This window comes from Equus caballus, chromosome 20, assembly GCF_041296265.1.
Source record: "Equus caballus isolate H_3958 breed thoroughbred chromosome 20, TB-T2T, whole genome shotgun sequence".
Classification (NCBI taxonomy): domain Eukaryota; kingdom Metazoa; phylum Chordata; class Mammalia; order Perissodactyla; family Equidae; genus Equus; species Equus caballus.
This window is the reverse complement of record NC_091703.1, coordinates 16,375,931-16,398,260: the sequence shown is the minus strand read 5'-3', so window position 1 is coordinate 16,398,260 and position 22,330 is coordinate 16,375,931. Positions and strand designations below refer to the sequence as shown.

General features: G+C 50.1%; 2 protein-coding genes across 12 annotated transcripts in view; one reads left to right on the top strand and one right to left on the bottom strand.

The window, feature by feature from the left end:
- Positions 1–8,341, top strand: part of DTNBP1 (dystrobrevin binding protein 1) — a 118,751-nt gene extending 110,410 nt beyond the window's left edge. The window contains exons 9-10 of one of the 2 annotated variants that reach the window (XM_070244937.1): positions 6,124–6,231; positions 7,960–8,341. In XM_070244937.1, coding sequence (XP_070101038.1) covers positions 6,124–6,231; positions 7,960–8,177 — 326 coding nt within the window. In that variant the 3' untranslated portion in view covers positions 8,178–8,341. Of the gene's footprint in view, positions 1–6,123; positions 6,268–7,959 lie in introns of both variants that reach the window. The other variant, XM_005603583.4, reaches the window with a different exon arrangement.
- A 772-nt stretch (positions 8,342–9,113) lies between these two features.
- JARID2 (jumonji and AT-rich interaction domain containing 2) overlaps positions 9,114–22,330 on the bottom strand; it is a 255,093-nt gene continuing 241,876 nt past the window's right edge. For all 10 annotated transcript variants that reach the window (XM_070244931.1, XM_070244935.1, XM_005603585.4 and 7 more), the window contains 6 exons: positions 21,037–21,142; positions 19,800–19,982; positions 19,176–19,306; positions 18,005–18,188; positions 14,858–14,965; positions 9,114–11,055 (listed from right to left, as the gene is read on the bottom strand). In XM_070244931.1, coding sequence (XP_070101032.1) covers positions 10,873–11,055; positions 14,858–14,965; positions 18,005–18,188; positions 19,176–19,306; positions 19,800–19,982; positions 21,037–21,142 — 895 coding nt within the window. In that variant the 3' untranslated portion in view covers positions 9,114–10,872. The remainder of the gene's footprint in view (positions 11,056–14,857; positions 14,966–18,004; positions 18,189–19,175; positions 19,307–19,799; positions 19,983–21,036; positions 21,143–22,330) is intronic.

The window sequence follows — 22,330 nt, the reverse complement described above, 5'->3', positions numbered from 1 at the left end:
AGAAAAGAAAGAATCGATGAAAATGCACCTCTACTAAAATTCAGTCTCCCCCAAGATGCAGTCTGGAATGCAAAAGATCTCAAATAGAATTGCCAGCTTATGATCTTAACTTTGTCTGATTATCTCCCCATGAGGGTTTATTCAGAACTTTGACACTTACCGTGATCCATTACTGGTTTTCATTTTAATTAGGAAGTATTTTAAATATCCAGAGAAGAACTGAAAACACTGTAACGTAGCCCATGTTTCCAGATTTAACGTGTTAATATTTTACCATATTTCCTTTAGATATTTAAAAAATGTTACGAAATATTCCAGACATACAAAAAGGTATAAGGAATAATAAAATTATCCATGTACTGACCACGCAGCTCAAGAAGGAAATCACCACCAACAGTGCAGGCCCACAGCCACTGCGTCGAGGGGCCCGTCCCACAGGACCTCCGCCGTCTCCTTGACCGCACATGGGCATTTCCCAAGACAGTGCGTGGCAGGCTGTGCAGATTTTAAACACGTGGTAGAAACGGCGTCACCCTGTGTGTCTTTTCGCAGCTTGCTTTCTCGGGCAGGCATTTCGAGAATCATCCCTACTGAGACGTTTCACTCTAATTTGTTCATTTTCATTCTTAAATGTATTTATTTATTGTGATGATGAGTATTTTAGTTGTTTCAAGTTATTTCTTATTAAAAACACTGCTGTTGTGGACATTCTTAGAACACGTCTCTCCGGGTTAAGAGTTTTGTCAGGGCAGTGGGTCTCAAGCCTGAGCTAGCCTCCCAGCCTCCCTCGGTGCTGTTCATAGCAGTGCTGGGCCCCCAGGCTTCCGATTCCGCAGGTCAGGGCGGGGCCTGAGGATGTGCGTTTCTAATCGGTTCCCGGGGAAACCACTGCTGCTCTGGGGCCCACACTTTGAGAACCACTTCTTTAGGGTATATAAGTGGGACAGTAATTCCTGAGTCATATGACATGCATCCTTTTCATTTTACTAGATTCTGCCAAATTGCTTGCCAAAGTACCTGCACCACTTGACAATCTCCCTAGCTGTATGTGCCTCTTTCAGTTACTCCACATCTTTGTCAACACTTGGTAGTGTTGGATATTTAAATTTTTGCCAATCTCTGGCTGTGAAATGACATCTTATTTTGGCTTTAATTCGTATTTCCTTGATTGTCCATTCTTCTCCTGGTCGTCTTCCTTTACTGAGTCTTATTCCCTTATTGTGGCCTGGCCTTTGCTGATTACAGCTGATGCAGACGCCCCGTCTCAATCAGTGGCTTTTCTGGAGGGGCCTTTGACAAATGTTTTTATTTTTAATGTGGTCGCTTTACCCATCTTATTGTTTATGGTTTGTGCTTTTGTGTTGTTTAGGAAATCCTTCCCTCCAAGTTACGAGGACATTCTACTATGTTGTGTTCTAAAAGTTTTGTTTTCCACTTTATATTTGGCTCTTTAATCCACCCCCAGTTGATTTTTTTGTGCATTGTGAGGTAAGGATCCAATTTTCCTTTTCTTCCATAGCAGTGACTATTTGTCTCAGCCCCAGGATTCTCTCTCCGCAGCTTCACAACGTCTTCTGTCACTTTCAACACATGGCGAGTCTTTCCTAGGCTCTCTTTTCTGCTCCGTTCTTCTGTCGTCCAGCCTTGAGCCAGATCTACACTCGCTTAACTGTAATTCTTCATTAAGCGCTGGTTTTCAACCGACAGCAGTTTTGTCCCCTAGGGGACATTTGGCATTGTCTGGAGAGTTTTGCTTGTTGTGACTGGGGTGGGGTGTGCTCCTGGCATCTGGTGGATCTAGTAGAGGCCAGGGATGCTGCTAAACACCCTACAGTATACAGGACAGCCCTACAACAGAGAATTATCTGGTCCAAAGTGTTGTTGAGAAACCGTGTTTTATAGCAAGTCTGGTATGTGGTGGACGATTTCTCCATACCGCTACACATAGCAATACATTCTTTTTTCTTCAGAGTTGCCGTGGCTTTTCTTGGCTCTTTATCCTTCTGTATACATTTTAAAGTCAGATTCTGAAGTTCTATGACAACACCCTGTGCAGAGTTTGATTGGAATTGCGTTGTGTCTGCTGTGAGGGAGAACTGGCAGTTAAGTGTTAGTGGATTTTTCTGCACACGCACATGGGCTCTCTCATCACTTGTCTCCTGCGTGGTGGGTAGAACTCGCCTCTAACACCGTCAAGGACCAGGGATTTCTCTGTGGGAAGAGCTACCTATTCTTTTTCTCTGAGGGTTACAGAGGTTTCCTATTTTTTTCTTTTTTTCTTTTTTAGATTGGCACCTGGGCTAACAACTGTTGCCAATCTTTTTTTTTTTTTTCCTGCTTTATCTCCCCAAACCCCCGCTGTTCACAGTTGTATATCTTAGTTGCACATCCTTCTAGTTGTGGGATGTGGGATGCTGCCTCAATGTGGCCTGACGAGCGGTGCCATGTCCGTGCCCAGGATCCGAACCCTGGGCCGCTGCAGTGGAGCACGTGAACTTAACCACTCAGCCACGGAGCCGGCCCCTCCTGTTTAATTGTAGCAAGTGTTCCGTGGAATTTGTTCAGCTTGTCTTTAGTTTTCAAATATATTAGCATAACATTGTCCATATTTCTCTTTTCAATCTTTGTAGTATTTGGGGTTGGGTTTGCTTTTGCATTCCACAAATTGTTAATTTGTGTGTTTTCTCTTTCTCAAATCTTACACAAAACATATCCAAATGTTCTCTCAAAGACCTAACTTTTAGTTTCGTTGTTCCTCTCTATTATATCTTTATTTCATTAAATTCTGGGGTTTTGTTTTTTGGTCTGATTGTAAATTTAAATATTTAGGCTCAATTTTCAGCATTCTTCTCTTAATATAAGGAATTCAAAGCTATGAATTTTTCACTAGCGTACCACATTAACAGAATTCTACAAGTTTTGATAATAGTTTCTGGATATTTAAATTTTTCCATTAGGATTTCTTATTTGACTTGTGAACTGTTTAGAAGTGTGTTTTTAAATAATGCATGAAGGTCCCTTTTGTTACCAATTTCTAATTAAATTTCATTGTGGTTGGAGAATGGGATTTTGGTTTTTTTTATTCAAGACTTACTTTATGGCCTGATTCATAGTTTTTTCCTACATGTTTCATGTGTACTTGAGAGAGAGATTCTAAATGAGAGACATTAAGTTCCATGTGTCAATTTCATCAAGCTTCTTAATTGGGTTGTTCAAATATTACCTATTATTACTAAAGTTGAATTGCTTAATTATCATCAAAGAGGTAGATTAAGCCTTCCTTCCCCCCATGATTATGGACTTGTTACATTTTCCTAGTCATTCTTCCATTTTTTCTTTAAAAACATAGCCACAAAATATATAGTCACACAGAAATTTTGAATTGCTTTCATGGTGAAATGAACCTTTAAAAATTCCTGAAGTCCTGTTTACCCCAATACTGCTTTTGTTTTCACTTAAAGTCTATTTTGTTTGATATTAATATAGCTGTGTCAGCTTTCTTGAAGTTAATTATTTGTTCGCCCACTTTCCATTTTTCCTTACACTGTTAATGTTTGTGTCCTTATGTTTTAGGAGTGTCTCCTATAAACAGAATATAGGTAAATTTTATCACTTTAATTCAGTCTTAAAATCTCTGTTAACTGGTAAATTTGGTTCATTTACATTTACTGTAATTACTGATGTACCTGACTTTGTTACCATCTTATTTGGTGCTTTCTATTTTCCTGAAAGCTTTTCATATGTTTCTTAGTCCGTTTTTATTCTCTCTTGTTTTAAAAGTTAGACTCCTGCCCTCTTTAAGAGGATGGCATGGACAGAAAAGGGAGCCTCTGCTCCTTTCAAAGCAAGGTCATACAGAAAGGCCCCCAAAGCCACAAAAGAAAACCTGCATGTCAGCCCCCAGCAGCCCAACCCTGGCACAGAAGATGCTGAGAGGAACAAGTTTGACCACTGTGCCCTCAAGTTCCCCCTGACAGTCGGCCTTGAGGACACCCCAGGACAGCACTGCCTTGGTATATCAGGGTCAGTCAGGCTGTGGGGCAGCTCTGTGACATCAGCGTGGCCACAGCCAAGGTCAGCGCCCTGGTCAAACTTGATGCAGACCATGCCGAATTCAGCTGGCTCCTGACTACCTTGCTTTGGATGTTGCCACTTCGAGTGGGATCATCTAAACTATACTAAACCTTCCTCCAGCTAAAAATACAAATTACGTACTTATTACTTCTTATTTTAGTGCTGAATTTTAATGATTTTCTGTGCCAAAAGAGAATCAGATTCTGATCTTCCCCCCAAATAAAACAGAGGTCTTGCACTGCTTCAGCTCTAGCACACCAGCCTCTCGTGTGTGTCACTGTTGCTCAGTGCTTTAATTCTGCCAGACTGAATTCCCCAAATTTGATACTGTCATGACTGGTTTATTCAGTTTTATATTTATTCACAAATTTAGAGGTTTCTTCACTTAACATGCTTTCTTGCATCTTAGCCCTTCCTTCTGGGATTCATCACCATCTTCCTTCTTTGTAGTACCGTTAGTGAGAGTAGGTGCATGGTGAAGTGGGTTTTGCCTTGACAGTGCTGGTATCTTATACTTGATCTTAAATGCTATTTAATGCTATATAATTTTAGAGATGACATTTATCTCACCTCTTTGAACTTCCTATTCCACTGTCTTCTGGCTTTTATTGTTGTTGAGAAGCTGTCAGTCTAATTATTTCCTTGTCTCTCCTAATCTGCCCTTTCTCTTTGTTGTTCATCAGTGTCACTGCAGTTGCTGTCACAAGTTCTTTTATCTATCTTGCCTGGAATATATTTTGCTTCCTAAATCTGGGAAGTCAGGTCTTTCAGTAAATCTGGAAAATAATCAGCCTCTTTGAATACTGCTGCTCCCCACACTGTCTCCATTCTCATTTTGGAACTGTGAACATCTTAACCTTTTGCATTTTCCGTCTCTCTTAAGCTCTTTCATACTTCCCATCCTTCTATTTCTTTGCTGTGGAAAATTGATTCATTCTGTCTTCTGGTTTACTAATTTTCTATTTGGTTGTCACTAATCTTTAGTTTAACTCATGCTTGGAGTTTTAAATTTTAGTGAATAAATTTTTCCTACCTGGAAGTTATTTGGCTCTTTTTCAAATGCCTGCTTTTATTTTTGACACCTTCCGTGTTCGTTTTTTTATTCCATCTTGAATTTTATTAAAATGTTTAGTCATTTAAGATTCTTCGGAAAGGATGCTAATACTGAGATTGTTTCTGCTGACCATCACTCATAGTGACGTATTTCCATGTGCACACTGTAAATTCTGGACTGGATTGGATTTTGTGTCGACTTTATATTCCTGTGAGACCCAGGGTTAAGGGTGTGTCTGCATCCATAAATGCTTTGTATTTGCTTCTGCCACGCACCATCATAGCTGGGGTGACTTAACTGGCTTGTAGTTTTCTGGACCACAGCGACGGTTTACATAGGAACTCCAGATCCAGGAGGCATCCCTCACCAGGGCCCACGCCGAGACAGACTCCTAGGAATCTTGTGCCTCCTCTTCCTGGTGGGATGATTTTTGTTCCATAGTCTGTGCTTTCACTGCAAGGAGCTCTCGGTTCCAACTCACCATTTACGGATGTCCAAACTTTGCTGTGAAGATTGAAGACTAATGTCACAGGGGCAGTGAAAACTTCAGTTGGCATATAATAGTTTGGGGGCAACTGCAGGTGAGGCCAGAGGTGCATCTGGCAGGGAGCTTGCTAACCTCGTGCTGCTGCAGGCATGTCTGCCTCTTGGAGACGGCACCCCACTCCCAGCAGCCAAGGTTTGCTTAATGCAGAGATGGGTTTGTCCTCAGCACCTGCCAGGACAGGGCTGAAGGGGAACAGGAAAACTTCTGTGGACGGGGTAAAAGGTCATAGTCACCAGGGTTCATCTAGGAGGGATATAAAGTACCAAAGTGGCTCATGCCAAGTAATAACACAGTGCTTCAAATTCTATTTTAAGAAGTTGGGAGAGGCAGGAGAGATTTTATACCTAGAAAACACAATGCAGCTCGCCTAGCGCAACTGAAATTCACCTTGTTAAAGTATTGGTAAAGATAAAACCTATAATTTCTTCCTGTGCTCGTCTATTTGCAGAGCCCATGGGCAGCATGTCATCCATGGAAGTGAATATTGACCTGCTGGAGCAGATGGATCTGATGGATGTGTCTGACCAGGAGACCCTGGATGTCTTTTTGAATTCAGGTGGAGAAGATAACACTGTGCTGTCCCCTGTCTTAGGTAGGGGGACAAATGTGCACAAATTTAACCATAGTTATTATTTCCCTTCACAGAGCAAACGTCAGAGTAACGTGAGCCATCACGATGTTCAGATCTCTGAGCTCAGGCACCTCCTGCTGCACTAACCCCGTGTCTGCGCTTATGGGGGCAGGCAAATGGGGCATGACGGTCGCAGTCATGAATGGCTCAGAGATTTAAGTGCTCTACCCAAATGCCTTCAGAGAACAGACAGTGGGGCCAGCCCCATGGCCGACTGGTTAAGTTCACACGCTCTGCTGCGGCGGCCCAGGGTCCCCGGTTCGGATCCTGGGCACGGACATGGCACCACTTGTCAGGCCACGTTGAGGCAGCGTCCCACATGCCACAGCTAGAAGGACCTGCAACTAGGATATACAACGATGTACCAGGGAGCTCTGGGGAGATAAAGCAGAAAAAAAAAAGATTGGCAACAGTTGTTAGCTCAGGTGCCAATCTTTAGGGGGCAAAAAAAAAGAGAACAGCTTTCTTAATTCATGTTTTACTGCCTCCTGTGGCAGAGAAATTAACGTTGATTGGGTTTGTGTGGTTATCTTAAGGTCTGGACATGGGAGCTCCCTGCGTGGCTCACACATCCATCCGTCTTCTTTAAACTCCCCGCCTTCATTCAGCAGATGTTTATTTGATGTCTGCCATGAGCAAGGCCGAGATGTGTGCTCAGCACTTGGCTTCTGTTTTACAAATTAGTTGCAGCCCTGTGTGCACTTTCACGCCATTTAATACCTTTCCAAAATTTCATTTCACATTCACTTAGCAAATATTTACTGCAGCTCCAGCCCTGTATCTGGGCTCAATTTCTTTTAAATTTAGACCACTCCTTCTGGGTGGGTCATCTTATATATGCAACATTACCAAGAAGGTGTTTTAAGTTTTCCACATACAAAAAAGGGGACAGGCCTTAAGCTCAGTCCTTCAGCAACACTTTGTCCCCTCTAGACACTGTCACCAACCACAGGCTCCACTTCCTCTAAAGTCAGATCCCTTGGGTTTCTTGTCCACTTGGGCTGTCTTTAACATCTCAATAAAGCAGCTACATTCTCCTCTCCTGGAAAATATGTGAGAACAGTGTTGTCGTGGGGCAGGGGCCCTGCCTGTCCTGAGAAGGCTGGGACACTGGAGATGGGAATGACACTGGCCCCTCTCCTGGAGTCAGGAAGAGATTTAGAACAGTGACTCCGTCATCTGTGTGGTTGGGTTCCTTTAAGCTCTTACTTAGCTCCCATGAAATGGGAGAACTGCCAAAAGATCAGCACGAGTTTTCTCTTAGCATTGATGTCTCGGAGTTACTTCAAGAACGTCAAGTAGCAGATATGGATTATCCAGGATACATGGAATGCTTCTCACAGAAATGCAGTGTGTGCCCCTGGGCCTGCAGCACAGGATCTTACTGGATATCGACAAAAGGGTTCTGGATCTTTTCATCTGTCACAGGTGCAATCAGCTCAAAAAACCCCTGGGGGCCTCTGGCATCACCCGGCTCAGCATTTCTGGGGACAGTCCCTGCACTGCAATGGGCAGCCTGCTTCTGCAGCCCCCAGACACCGCAACAACAGAGTTACACCCCTTTTATTCTATGCAGGTTCAAACAGTCATCTTCAGTGGCAAGTCTAAATGGCAATACTTTTATGACGAAGTTTTTCCTACTTTATTTTGCAGGGCCTGAGTCGAGTATCGGCCAGAGTGAAGTTACGCTGCAGGTTCCAGATCCCTCTGAGTTCCGAGCTAAGCTGCCTACCCTGTCCTCTGCCAGCCCCGACCCAGCCACCCAGGACCCCAGCGAAGGTGGGGAGTCCCCCGTTGTTCAGTCTGACGAGGAGGGAGTCGAGGTGGACACTGCCCTCGCCACTTTACACACTGATGACAGTGACTCCTAAATCCGGGCGCTTGCGTTCTCTGACCACCCGAGGAAGACGCAGCTCATGCAGAATCCCACTGTGAAAGCTGGGGGTCTCATGGAGGCGCTTGATTTTGACACGTGCGAATAATGTGTGCGAAACGGACTGAAAGAGCAGGTGACAATAAAGCTTGAGGCCTGGAACCGGGCGAGTGCAGAGCCGGTTTGTAAAGAAAACCTGGTCCGTGCGCACGTCCTGTGTACGCAGGAGGGCGGCTCGGGGTCCCAGGGCCACCGGGGGGGCTGCGCTGGGCCGGAAAACGTTAGTCTCCACATCGGCTCTGCACTGGATATAACCCTTTTACAGACAGAAAATCCTGCTGCTTCTAAAATATAACTGTAGTCCAACCCAGCTCTAACAAAGCGTGGGTTCTCATCTGACCATTACATAATAGTCCACCAACCAGCCCCCACTTTAAACTGGAGCACACGGTCTGGGCCCAGAGGGAGAGACAGGAGGCCAAATCAGTCAGTAGTCACTATTCCTGCTGACGAGGAGCTGCTCACGCAGAGCTGTCTGCCTATGCCTCCACTCCTGCAGCCCAGCACCCAGCGGGGATGGCAGCCTGCTCACAGCAGGGGCAGTGCAGTGGGGGAGGGCCCTTGCTCAGGTGAAGGCCAGCTGCAGGGCAGAGAGCCCAGCCCAACCCCACCTGCTGTCACAGTGCTGCATCCCGGGGAGCAGGGCCACAAGCTGGGTTCCCATGGGCAGCACCGAAAATACGGGGAAAACAGCAGCCATTTGGGTTTGCTCCAAGGGGACTCAGACCATCACCAACAGATGGAAAGTGAGCATGATTAACCTGTGTCCTCTGCTCCACTCCCTACCTGAGGGGAGAGATCTCAGCCCTCCGCCCTCTTAGCAGAAAAGAAAGAGCTCATTTCATTCACTCATCTTCCACAAGACAGACAAAAGTCCAAAAAACTTTGTTTTTATTATTAAACCTTGTAGTACAAACCTGAAAAGTAAACAAAAAACTGGCAATAAACAACATGAAGTCTTCCCTCCCAAGGGAGGAGTGCAGAGCAGCGCTAATAAATTAAATGTCAAACTGTAAGCCATAGGCAGAAGTTTACTGTCAAAAAGAGGGAAAGTACACAGCAAGGCCATAAAAACCGGACAACCACATTGGAAAACACTTGACTCTGTTCATGTCATTGTTAAATATTCCAAAACAGTTCAGTCTTCTGCAACAACAACCAACAAAGTGTATCACAGGACGTTCCTGACAGTCCCACTGGCGAGCTCAGTGCAGTATGGGTAGCTACGGGATCGATGAGTCCAATCATGAAACAAAGAACAGCTTGTGAAAACAGGTTCCCTTTTTTATTCCACACATACTGTACACACAACCGGAGAAGGGCAACAGCTACTCCATTATTATTTTTTTGTTGTTGTTCAGTGATGTAAGCAGCACTTATAAATGTTACAAGAAAAACCCTGTAAGCATCCAATCCAACCGATGAAGAAACTGAAATGTAAGGCTTTTCTTCATCTTGTCTTCTCACCCCCCTCCCCACCCCCCACCGAGAAAAAGGCTCAAGTATTTAAAACAATTTACAGGCGTATGTACAAAAGGGATGGGAGTCTTTTTTTTTTCTTTTTTTTACTTTTTGTTAGAACATGAAGAGAAAAAATAGACAAGATGAGGGCAAATGCATTTTCACATTCAACAAGAACTGCAGGCCTCCTAGTGGCTCTAAATGTGATCACAAACGAAACAAATTTAAAAAGAAAGATTAATGCTGACTTGTGACGGTGTCAAATGACAAGCGGCGAGATGAAGATGGAATGTTAGAAAGATTGCACATCTATGACAAAGAAGCACTTAACGGCTTCAATCACTTTTTTTCCTTTTTTTTTCCTTAAGGATGCTATTGAAGGGTTTTTTGATAAAGTAGCCAACAGCACCAAAAAATAACAGAATGGATTTCCTAATGAAATCAGGCACAGGTTTTCCTCACGTGACCCCTCCAAGGCAGGCAGTCTTTTCCTCCCTCGCTCTTCTCTCCCTTCGACAGATGCATAGTGATGTGCTGGTAAAGAGAGCCTAGTCAGCCCAGTCCCCTCAGGTCGCCTCTGGTTAGGAAACGACGTCCGCCTCCAGCTGCCGCGACCGCCCGCAGAAACACAACGGCGGCTCTCCGGTTTAGAAATTACAAACTCATCTTGCACATGACAGAAGAAAAGACAGCCAAAGTAAAGCCATTTCTTTTCAAGTTTTTTGTGTGTGTGTGTCTCCTATCCCTTTTCCTCTCTAGAAAAATCTGCTCACATGACTGATGGTTTTAAAATTTGTTCTCCAAACTTCACCCTCTTCAAAATTGGGTTAAAAAGCCTTTTTTCCCCCAACAGTTACAAAAAAAAAAAAAAATCAAACAAACAAAAAGGCTTTTGTCAGCCACAGGGGCAATACAAATTAATACAGCCCCTCAAGGGTTTTAAAACAGTGAATATACGGCAGTTTCAAAAATCTGACTGCAGTATCTAGGTATTCTAAGTACAAAAAAAAGTTCAACAGTTTAATGCTAAAACAAAATTAGTTCTCTAAAACCAGAAGAAAATCTTCTTTAGAGCTAGTGCAAAGACAGCTTGTATCCTACAGCAAGTACTCCAAACTAGAATATAATAATTACAAAAAAATAGATCTCGCTTGACCACGGGGGCTGGATCTTCAGGAGGAGCTCGAAGCACTTTTGGCTGCGCTGGAGGAGGAAAGCCGGGCCGGCGGCACGTCCACCGTCGCTCTCTTGCGGGGCCCTCTTTTTGGTGTAGGTTTACTGAGACAGTTCTCAATGCTGCCGTTCTTACCAGATACCTTGCCACAGATCTGATTGACCAGACTGATAATTTGTTCCTGTTGGGGATTGAAAGGAAGGCAAAGAATTATTAAACCAAAAGAATGTGTCCCCAGAACCACCCAGGAGACATGTAAGCCAAGCTGGGCTGTGCAGCTGGGCAGCCAGTCACCTTCATCAAACCCAGTCAGGACTGAGATTTCTGAGCACCGACTGCCTACAGTTCGGGAACTCCTGCTGGGAGGGCCTCTGAATATCTCCCCTAGCGACTGTGAGATGCAGCCGGCTTGAGGAGTTAGAACACCACTTCATGAGAACGATGCCCCTAACTGGGCCCCTAAAATAAAATGCTTTCCTTCCTCGGGAGAAACTTGCCATCTCTCATCTGAAAGCCAGCATGACACAGGGCAGGCTCCTAACCTCCCCTTCGTCATCCAAGACTCGAGGGAGCCTGCAGCACCCCCCAGTGGCCGTGAGGTTTAAACACACTGACAGGCTAGGAGCCCCGGAATCCAGGAGTCCCATGACGACACACGGGAGGTACGGAACCGGCTCCTAGGAGCAGCATGCCCCTGGGTCTCCACAGAGCCCCTCACCACGGAGCCAGATCACACCTGAGACGGACGCGGCCAGCAGCTACAGCTGGTCACTGTCCTACTGCCAACCACCAGGGAGCCTCCGTGGGTCACCCCTACAACCTTGGAGCTCAAAGATGTCAACCTACAATGAGGTGTTTGAGAAGACTCATGGGCTTGAGAGCTCTAGTCCTCTCGACTTGGCCCTGGATGGTGACAGATGCCTGCTGGCTTCATAGCTCCCCTCACACTCGAGCCTACTTCACCTGGTCTTGCACATGCAAACATCTGTCTATAAATATTTCTCCTCCTCAGCGAAGGGGAGATGGCAAACAAAACAAGCATTCTTATAGTTCACTCGAGAGAACCATCTAGCTGTTGGTATCAAAAATATTTCTAAGTTTAACACAACTCGTAACCATCTAGTTTTAAAAGAAACCATGGAAAGAGTATCAAGATGGCAGGTGGCTTGACATGCATTTCAGGAGCCTCCTGCTCTGGGCCAGGGACGGATGGAGCCCTGGAGACCCGGGGTGGAGGCTATTCCTTTACTCAGAGCCTGGGGGCCACATAAGGCCCAGGGCCTGCGCTTTGTCCCTCTGGAAACGAGCACCAGAGGCTCTCATTACAGAGACGTGGGAGGTGTTGAAGAAGTTAAAGGCAAACACGGGAGAAGCGAGTGAAAAGAAATACGGTTAAAGGCGCCCCGGGATGGGGCAGGGCTGGGTATTGTAAAAACAATCTCTGTGGTGTTTACAGCACTTCTGATAAACACGCTACTAAAGGATAAACAGATGAACTTAGTAAAAACCCAGTTACGTGTGGCAAAAGCCCTCTCGACAGCAGGAGGAGCCAATGTCGTGCGGTCAGTGGAGGACATACTGCCTTCATCTGTGTGACCAAAGCACCGGGACACAGGATGTACCTGCTGGGCACACCAGGGCTGAGAAGAGCAGCCTATGAGGGCTCATGAGCGATTCCTGAAACCCTACCCTGAGCCAGAAAGTCCCCAGTTAAAACAAAATGCACAGTTCAATTCAACAGGGAACTGACTGCAGACTCTCCTGCAGGAGAACAAGTGAGGCCACAGGCAGAGAGGCGGCTCCGAAGCACCCTTTCTCCTCCTCTCGTCCACCCAGTGAGGAGGCTTCAGACCGACAGCCCCTGTTCACGTGATTCACCTGCCAGATCTGGTCCTGTCACCCCACCCCGCTACCAGATGGGCCGTTTGCAGAGTGTCACAGTCGTGCTGGAGGAGCCCAGGGCCATGCGGACTCCCACCCAGGAGGAGGCGGGCTGGGAACTGAGCCATGAGCGGCCACGCCTTTGCCGAATGCGCTCTTGACAAAAGAGGAGACGCAGAAATGGGTTTCCAGCGTTCTCATCCTACAAGTGACCCAAAGGCCCACCAACTCTGCCCCTCGGCCTGCGCCCTGCAGATGCACGTCCCCTCCCTGGGGCTGGGATGTGTGCCGGAGGGCACGGGCACCTGCCACAGGACCAGCTCCTCGGATCCCGCAGGGCAGGGCGGGTTGTGCCCTGCACACGGACCGGCCACCGCAGATGTCACAGCGAGGGGGACCCCGCTCTGGAAAACCTGGGACAAGAGCCTGGGGCCATCCCGGCGCCCTCCACAGTGGCTGACCAAGGTGGCTCATCACCAGAGACTCTACCAGACTGCAGGGACCGAGCCGTGACACAGAATGGGCTTCAAAGATGCCGTCTCTGACGATGACAGGTTTCCAGTAAAGACACAGCGGGAAAAACCAACCCCGGGCAAGGGGATGGGGTGGGTGGCTCCTCACACTGGGGAGGCAGCACAGCAAGCAGTGAGGACCGGCTGGACCAGGGGCTGAGGCAGCAGGCGGGGCGGGGAGGAGCTGCGGCCTTGAGGGAGAGAAAGGCCAGCCTTAGAGCGGAGGGCCCTCGGGTGAGGACAGAGTCGGCTGGCAGCTCCACCTGCTTCTGCCGCGCTTGCCCTCAAGATTGAGATTAGACGACAAATTCCTATGAAGATAAAGATGCTGTGCTGCTGTCTGCAGGGGATCCACGCAGGAGCAGGCGGGCCTCTACCGTGCCGGCACACAGCTTTCACTCGCCCCTGCCCCCTCACCCTGGCGGACAGCTGGACCAGTTACAATGGTCACTGTGTGTGGTGAAAGGGCAGCAGGCGTCACAGTCGAACGCGCCCTGGGATTCTAAGCTGGAGGGAAAGTGCCCTCTCCTCTCCTTATGGGAGCTGGTTCGGCACACCCTGGCCCGCAACACAACTTTGGAGCACAAACTCCCTCCCGAGGGCTGCCAGCTGCCACTCCAGGGAAGCGATACCAAGATGTAGTTAGCTGTGGCCAAGGGAAGGTACTAACTGATGTCTCAGAGACTCCGTGGGGCTACAGCCAGGAAGACTCCCCTGGCCCAGGACCTGGGAATCCGGCTTCTCTGAGGTCAAAGAGCCAGCCTGGAGGCCCTCAGAGCAGGCACAGCTGCTCGCTCAGCGTGTCCCGTGTCTAGACGGCCCAGGGCCTGCAGCAAGGGAAGACAAGGCCTATATCTTCCCTTGCTGATCCGAACTGGTCACCTTCACTTTGGGTCTGTCCTCTGACAGATGTGCACAGGCAGTCCACTGTCCCCTCCGAATCTGGGCCTTGACCTGGGCCATAGAGAACAGCACAGTCACCCATTTCCTTAGCAGCCTGGCCAGACAGGGTGGTACTCTGGAAACCAGCACCCAGATCCTGAACCCACGTCCCTGGTAAACTGAGGCCCGGGTGGTCAGGAATACTGACTGTGACACTCTAAGAGCTCAGGTGGGCAAGGCAGAGGCGTGGGCCCTAACGAGCTGCAGGCCGGCTGCAGGGCAGGTGGAGGGGTGGGCAGGGCCCACTGGGACGAAGTGACAGTTAACATGAAGGAGGAAACTGCAATGAAACAAACCTTGTCAAAGTAAAGAAATTTCTACAGTTTCAGTTCCCGGGTGTCTGGAGGTCAGGTGGAACACGAGCTGAACCTACCCATTTCCCCCGTGTGTGGGCAAAGAGCTACCTCCCCATCGAGTCAGGCTCTGTCTGCCAGAGAGCCCCGGGAACCACGCTGGCTGCATCGGGTCCTAGGCTTGCCAAGCTTGCCAAGCGGTACGGACAGAGGCTCACTCGTCCCTATGGTAACGAGGGCAGGTGACAGTCACCTTCCCCTACAGAGGCCCTGGCTGCCTTCCTGGGCACTCGGAACACTAGGCCCCAGAAGCTTGCCTCAGGCAGGGCCCCCCTCGTCCCCCGTGGGGACTGACCTCATCGTAGCGGTACATCAGCTTCAGTCCTCGGCAGGACTTCTGCTTCTCCACGTGGCGCAGGGCACACTCCAGGCAGAACACCACATTCTCGTTCTCCTGTACGACCTGCGGAAAGAAGCACTCCTGAGGCCCCGAAGGGGCTTGACGCACTGCTGTCCAGGGACACTGGAGAGGACAACTGGAAGAGGGAGAGAGTTCCCAGAACAAGCCAGGAAGGCCTGTCCTTGACATCGACCGGCCAAGCTAAGGGATATCATGACTCAAAAACATCAGAAATGGATGAAGAAAAAAACAACAATTGTGTAGAACAGAGTCTTCAAGCAGGAAACAACTGACCGTCTCCGAGTTGCAGCTGAGGGCGGCCGCGAGGCCCCTCCAGGTTTCTGCTGCACGTCCCCAGGGGAGGTTCTAAGCACCATCAATCCAGTGAAGACGGGATGAAATAGTGATGCTTGTTTCTAAGTTCTCGAATTCTAAGGGTTTCTGAGACTTTTTGTGCAAAAACTGCCCTGGCACAGGAGGTGCGAGAAGAGACCCAGAGCGAGGAGGACTAGACACTGGGGCAGGCGTGCAGGGAACACACCCCGGACATGCAGCAGCCACGTGCTGTGTTCTCAACCTGCTGGTCAGCGGCTCAGTCAATCCAGCTGGTTACATGGAAGCTGCCCCTACACCACTGGGAGGGCCACTGCCTCCATGCGAAATCACCCCAATCACAAGCTCTTGATCCTCTGCAACCCAGACAGGGTCCCCGGCCTGCCCCATAGAAGCCTCCGGGCTGCTGTGGGAAAGCATATGCCAAGTCCTGAGGCCACACGGAGCACATGCAGACAGCACGTGGACAGGCCTTTCTGCTTTAGACATGGGGAGGGAGGTGCGCCGTGGCTGGGCAGGGGCTCCCTCTGGACGCGGGAGGGCCTGGTCTGTGTGGGAAGTGCTCACCCGTCACCCTGACTTCTAGTCCTGTTCTCATTCTGTGTTAAAAAAAAAAAGGGAAAATGCTGCCTTAACACACAAGATCCAAGAGCTTCACAGGCCTTTGTCATGAAGATTTAGGGGAAAGACAGGATTCCCATCTTCTGAGTTTCTAAGCAAAGACAAGAAGAGCTGTAGGAGAAAGGAAGTGACACTTATCGGCAGAAACACATCACCTTTTAAAGACACCTGGGGCTAAGGACAAGAATAGACAAAAACACTAAACAGACTAAGCAGAAATGCAAGAACTTAGTAATCCAAGCAATGAAAATTGTAAATATGAATAAAATCTATTTTTACCTATGAATTTAGGATATAACCTTTTAAAAACACCAATCAGGCTGATGATAAAAGACTGGTCAGAAGTGACAACTCTCAAGGCACAACGTTCTGAAGGAGAGCTTGAAAATAAGCCCACAGGAACAGACCAGGGCCACACACAGAGCTCATGACGGCGTCACTCACGTTCATGGGAAAGAGCGTGGTTATTATTTCCCATGGGAGTAACTCCATCCAGCACAAGGAGAAGGGACATGGAGTTACCCAGCTTTCGTGAGTGATGTTTATGAAACGGTGTTAAGATCGGGAGAAATGCTTGTGACTTATTTTTTTTTTAAGACAGCATGGTTCTCAATTATATCTTTAAAAAAGCACCTGGAAAAAGAAAGACTGGACAGAAGAAAATATGTAAAGTGGGATGCAGAGTTGTTACCGTCTTAATTATGCCCCTCCCCCAACTGCAATGTTGAAGCCCTAACCTCCCAGGACCTCAGGATGCGACTATATTTGCACACAGGACCTGTGAAGAAGTAATTAATGAGGTCTTAGGGTGGGCTCTGGACCAACAGGACTGGTGTCTCTGTAAGAAGAGAAGATGAAGACACAGACACACATGGGGGAAGACCACGTGAAGATGCAGGGAGAAGGCCATCTACAAGCCAAGGAGCGAGGCCTTAGAAGAAAACCCTGCCAACACCTCCTTCTCGGACTTCCAGCCTCCAGACTAGGAGGAAATAAACTTCTGTGTCGAAGCCCGTGGTCTGTGGTGCTTTATTATGGCAGCCCTGGTGGCTATTCCAGAGGCCTCTCCCCTCTCCCAGTGTTCTGACCCCTCAGATGCTACAGTGAGCATCTGACTCAAACAGGAGTGCCAGCCAGGTCCCTCTTGTCTGCGGGGAAGCCGGGTAGGGGCCAAGACATGGGGCTGGGAGTCAGATCTGGGAAGCACTCACGGGACGCTGCTGCCATGCCAGGTTTGGGGTGGGCACTTACTATGTATGCTTCTCTATCTGGAAGAAGGATCTGCACAGGCGGGGAGAGGGCACTGGACCTGCAGGGCTGTGAGTGCCAAGCCGAGGCATGTGACAGTGGAGACAGCTTGAGTGGGAGCTGGGTGTATCCCACAGACCTGTGTCAGGGCAGCTGCCCCAGGGGAAGGTAAGAGACGAGCTGGAAGAAGCAGAGGAGAGGGCTACACCAGTCCAGTTGTCCACTCAACCAAGGTTTTTCTGGCTGCCACTGGCCTGCGATGAGGGTGAGGGGTGGCAATATGGACGTAATTAAACCAAGGCTGGGTGGGGCAGGCAGACCTGAGAAGACTGGCTGGCATGTAAGAAGTCCTTGAAGGGCACTGTGGGAACAAACCAGAAAGGAGGGAAGTCGGACTAACTGTGTTGGCAGATGGAGAGGCAGGAGGACGAGCTGGCTCAGGGAGGCCAGAGCAGAGCCCTCAGCAGGTGCCATGGGTGCACCCGAGAAGCAGCCACGACCAGAGGCTGGGAGGCTGGAAACAGCAGAGTGTTGCTGAGGAGAAACGTTAGTTTTAACCAAAGACAGATTCCAGTGTCCTCTGGGGCAATGTGATTGGTCACACAGCTGAAATGGAAACTGGAAACAAGGAAAGAAAGTGGGGCCCCCACATCTTGTCAGGGGCAGTAGAAAGAGGGAAGCCCAGCACCGCGCCAAGGGGTGGGACGGGGGAAAAGCTGGGCCCAGGGACAGGGGGTGACAAAGCAGTGGCACAGAGGGAGGGCCACTTCTTCCAGCCATGTGACTGTGGGAAAGGGACAGGAGGGGACAGCACAGAGCCAGGGCCTTGCTCCGTTCCCACCCTCGCCTTGGGGAGTTGCGTGCTGCAGGCAAGGGCCCGAGCTCGGGGGCAGGGCTCACCATAGACAGGTAGCACAGATGCTGGCAGATCTGACACCTCCTCTCTGAGGTCTCCAACTGCAGCCACTTTCGAGGCTTTTTCTTCCCATCCGCCACGGTGCTGCTGCCATCGTGGCTGCCATAGCGGGCAGAGGAGTGGAGGCCGGCCTCGAACAGCTGCCGCCGCTGCCGCAGCTCCGTATCCCTGGGCAGACACCGCGGGGGGCGGCTGTGAGGTGCCGGGCCTCCTCACTCACCTTCCCAAGGTCCCAGCTGGGGACCCATCTTTCTAGGCAAAACGTCAGACCCCTTGTTTCTAAGGCAGCTCTGGTTACTGGCCTCTGCCTGTGGTTAATGGGGTGGAGCCCCAGGACCCACGGCAAAGACAAGTTAGCATTCCATCGGGGCGCCCTGCACCCCGAGCCAGGGATGGACTGACACACTGTCTGCCGGTATCGTCAAAGGCTCAACCGACACTGTGGACATCCTGTCCCTCAGCACTGTGGACTCTCCCTAGAGGAAAGATCATGAAGCCACATGGCAGGGAGAAGGGGGTGACACAGGAAGCCGAGCCAGACAGGCATGCTGCAGTTTCTGATGCACAGCTTCCACCATTAGGCGGGCTCCTCTGACCACCACAGGATCAAAGCCAGGGGAGGGCCTTGGACTTGGGCCTTGGACTTGGGGATGGGCCGGCTCCATGCAGGTGCCACATCTGCTGTAGCTGATGCCAGCTGCACGGCGGTGTCACACACACACACCACAAGCAGGTTTTGCAAGAAAACAAGTGGTGACACAGTGAGACCTCTCCAAAACAACTAGGTGCAGGCAGTGACTTGAGGCTGCAGGTCACCATTTCCTCACTGGTGAGAAGCTGCCAAGATCAGTGGTGCTACAGGGTCAAGAGCCCTCAAAGAGAATTAACCTTTTGCATCAGCACATGAGAAAATTCTGACTCCAAACATCAAGCACGAAGAGAGATGGGGAAGTTAATTAACAAAGTAAAACAAACTACACCCAAAAAGTCTTCCTCCATGTGGCTAAGCACCAGGTGGGCCGTGCAGCTCTGAGCAGTGGCCAGCGAGATCCTACAGGGGACCAGCCTTCGCCTGCAGCTCCCGGCCTGGCCCTCTCCCCCCGAAGCCTGGAGGGGGCAGGTCCCGGCCTCCGCCTGGAACCAGCGCCCATGTACCTGAGCTCGTCCAGAAGGGCTGAGATGGTGCTGAGAGTGGGACCGTTCTCCTTCTTGGCTTCCGCCTGGGCGATCTGGTAGAGTAACTTCTCCATGGAGAATGGCTTAGCTATATGGCGACGCTTCATTTCCTGCAAGAGGGGGGCACATCCTTGAGGGTGGATTTCCATCAGAGGCCAAGGCTTTGCTTTATTGGGGAGGGGGTACCCTGAATTTTCAGTTTGAATTCCATCTGGATTCAAAGCAAGCGAAACTCCTACAAAGATCCTGTTCGCCTGTGAGAAAGGCACCAGACACCAGGGAAAGGCATCACTCGGCAATGCCAGCCACAAGGGAGGTGCCACGACCTAAAAGCGGGTTGTGATTTTCTCTGCATTTCCAGTGTTTGCTTTCAGCACCCTCGGTACAGTCATCTGAACACTGCAGTGGCTCAAGAGTGGAACTCAGACACTTTCACGACACAAACAAACCTCGACAACTCTCTTGACCTAGAAACACCTCAGGCGCCTCGTAAAGGTTTCAAGACATATTCTGAAGTGAAACAGTGCACGTGCAAGGCCCTGTGCATTCATGTGCACTCACACATGCACTGCGGGGGCGGTGCAGACGGGCTCCCAGGCTCACCTTGGCAGTCTCAAAGCCCATGCTTGTCCACTGCGTGGTGGCAAAGTGCACGGTCTCAGAGACGCTGTAGCCGCAGCACACTTTGGACACAAAGGATCCCGGGAAGCAGACAACGAACTGGCCGCTCTGCTGCACGGTCCTGTGCACCTTGATCCCCTCTTTGCACAGCACCTCCGGGGAGATCTGGGGAGAGAGGCTTGGGCTGAGGCGCACCCCCACACAGCTGTACTCTCAGCCTTTCTCCTGCTCACTCTCCAGTTTCCTATGCCCCACCTGCCACAGTGACCCCTTCTGTGCAGTTCTGAGAACCAGCCTCCCTCCCAGCAGGGGAGTTAACCTGACACCTGTCACCGAGGTGGGGTAAAGACTTAAGAAGGGGCCAGCTCCCAAGGAGATAGATTATGTGTTTTATTGAAGATTTTTTGGTGTCTCTTCTAGAAAAACAAAGATAGATAATTCCTAAAAAAAGAAGGAATTCCTAAATTGACACTGGCCCAAGAATGACAACAGCCGTCACACTACATGGGGGCCTCCTCTCCCCACCTAGCACTGCCAGTGTGGGAATAGGATGAAGTCACACACCTCCTGGGGAGCTCCTGGGCTGTCTCCAGAGCCAGGTGGAGCCGTATGGGTGCAGGCGGGGGGCCTTAGACCTGGCACCTCTGGATGGGCTGCTGCTCACCTTCTGAGCAGACCAGGTGGCCCAGCAAAGACAGAAGACCCAGAGAGGAGTCAGCAGAGGCCAGGGAAACCCTGACCTCAGGCATCGGAGCACAGCTCAAGGCTAAAAAGACGCCCAGGAACACAACAGCCCCGTGACTTTCTGAAAATGGGGCCTTTTGTGCTCATTCCTGTAATGTTGAGTGTTCCTGATGCACACAGCCGAGGCATCCAGGTGCCCAGCAGAAACAGCAGGCACCAAAGAGGGCCCCAGAGCAGCCCCCTCACAGCACACTCTGCCTCCATCAACAAAACAATCGGCCTGAGAACAGATTCAGGGGCCACCATGGGCATGAGCCCCAACGTCCTGTGCCATCTGAGGGACACGCTGCTTTAGGCTGGTTTTCATACAAGAGGACGTTTCAGTTTGGAGGACTGACCCTGTGGTATTCTCTGCCTCAGAGAGGCAGGTCGGCAAAGACGGCAGCTGTATAAACAACTCCGAGTCAGGCCACTATTCCTGCACCTCCCTGCCCATCACGACCCCAGGGGGCTGCACCCAGGCAGGGAGCCGCACCATGACGTTGCTCTCCAGCATCTGCAGCCCTGGGGTACCGTTGGCCTGCAGCAGGGTGTGGACCACGTCCTCCAGCTTGCTCTCCTCCTCAGCAGGAATGCAATACCTGGGTGTTGGAAATAAGGGCAGAAGCAGTCACTCGACAAGGACCCTCTGCCAGGCAAGCGCGTGCTAGGCCCACCCGCCAGCCTCCCTCAGAGAACGAGCCAACACGGGCCTGGAAAGCAGCCTCAAGCGGCAGGAGAGGAGCACTTTAAACGCAGGAGGAGGGACCCATTCCTGGGACCCAATGGGCATGCTTGCTCGGTGATGGCACCGTGGTTCCCAGGCCCGCGCCCACTCCACTTTCTAGGGCTGCAGTGCTTCTGCCAACACAGCCAACCCGCAGCTACAGCAGCGGGCGGACGCACTCATTTCTTACGTAGATCTGACCTATATGTAAGCCAAAAAGCCTTCAAACCAAAAACAGATGTTTAAAACCTCTTATAAATAAGACCCAGACACATCTGCAGACTCAATTAGCCCCTCGTGAGAGCTCCAAAGCGGCGTCTTGTCACTGTAGCAGAAGCTGCAGGACTGGGATGAGGAGCTGGAAAACACAGGTCCCTTGGCCCTCCAGCCTAGCCTAGCCCACCTCTGCGCCCGAGGTCGCACGGACAGCTAGGGGCTGTAGTGGCCAGGAAAAGTAAAAGAACCCCTCAGTTCTTCAAATTCAGAGAAGTCAGGAAAAGAGTCCAGTCTGTGTACCCGCTGCCTCACAGCCAACACTCAGGGTGACACTGTAGCCACTGTGAAATTTCGAAATGGGGGGAGGGCACAACCAGGGGACACGGCCATGCCCCTCACTGAGGCAGCTGTGTGTGCCAAACCCAGCCAGCCGGGTCTCAGGCATGGCCAGCTAGACACAGGAGAGCCAGCACAGGAAAGGCCTGCGTCAGGCAAATGGAGGCGCTGAAGGTGGGTTGAGCCAAGGATGTAGCGGCGGGAGAGGGGCTCAGCCAGCACAGACCCCTCTAGCTGGAGCTCAGCAGCCAGCAGGGAAGAACAGCGGGAGAACAGGGCAAAGATGTAGGCAGAACTTAGCTGAGAGAGGAATGCAGAACCTCACTGCATCATGAGGCGTGGGGGACTGTCACTGGCTCTCAGGAGCACCTACTAGGGCCACACTTGCCACCTACGGCACATGACAGCCTCGTCCAGGCAGTCAGCAGACACAAGGCAGATGTGTGAGGCCTCCTCAAAGGTCCCCATGTCTCTCCAGGGCTGGGCGGGGGGAGGTGGCCCTCCTCACCCA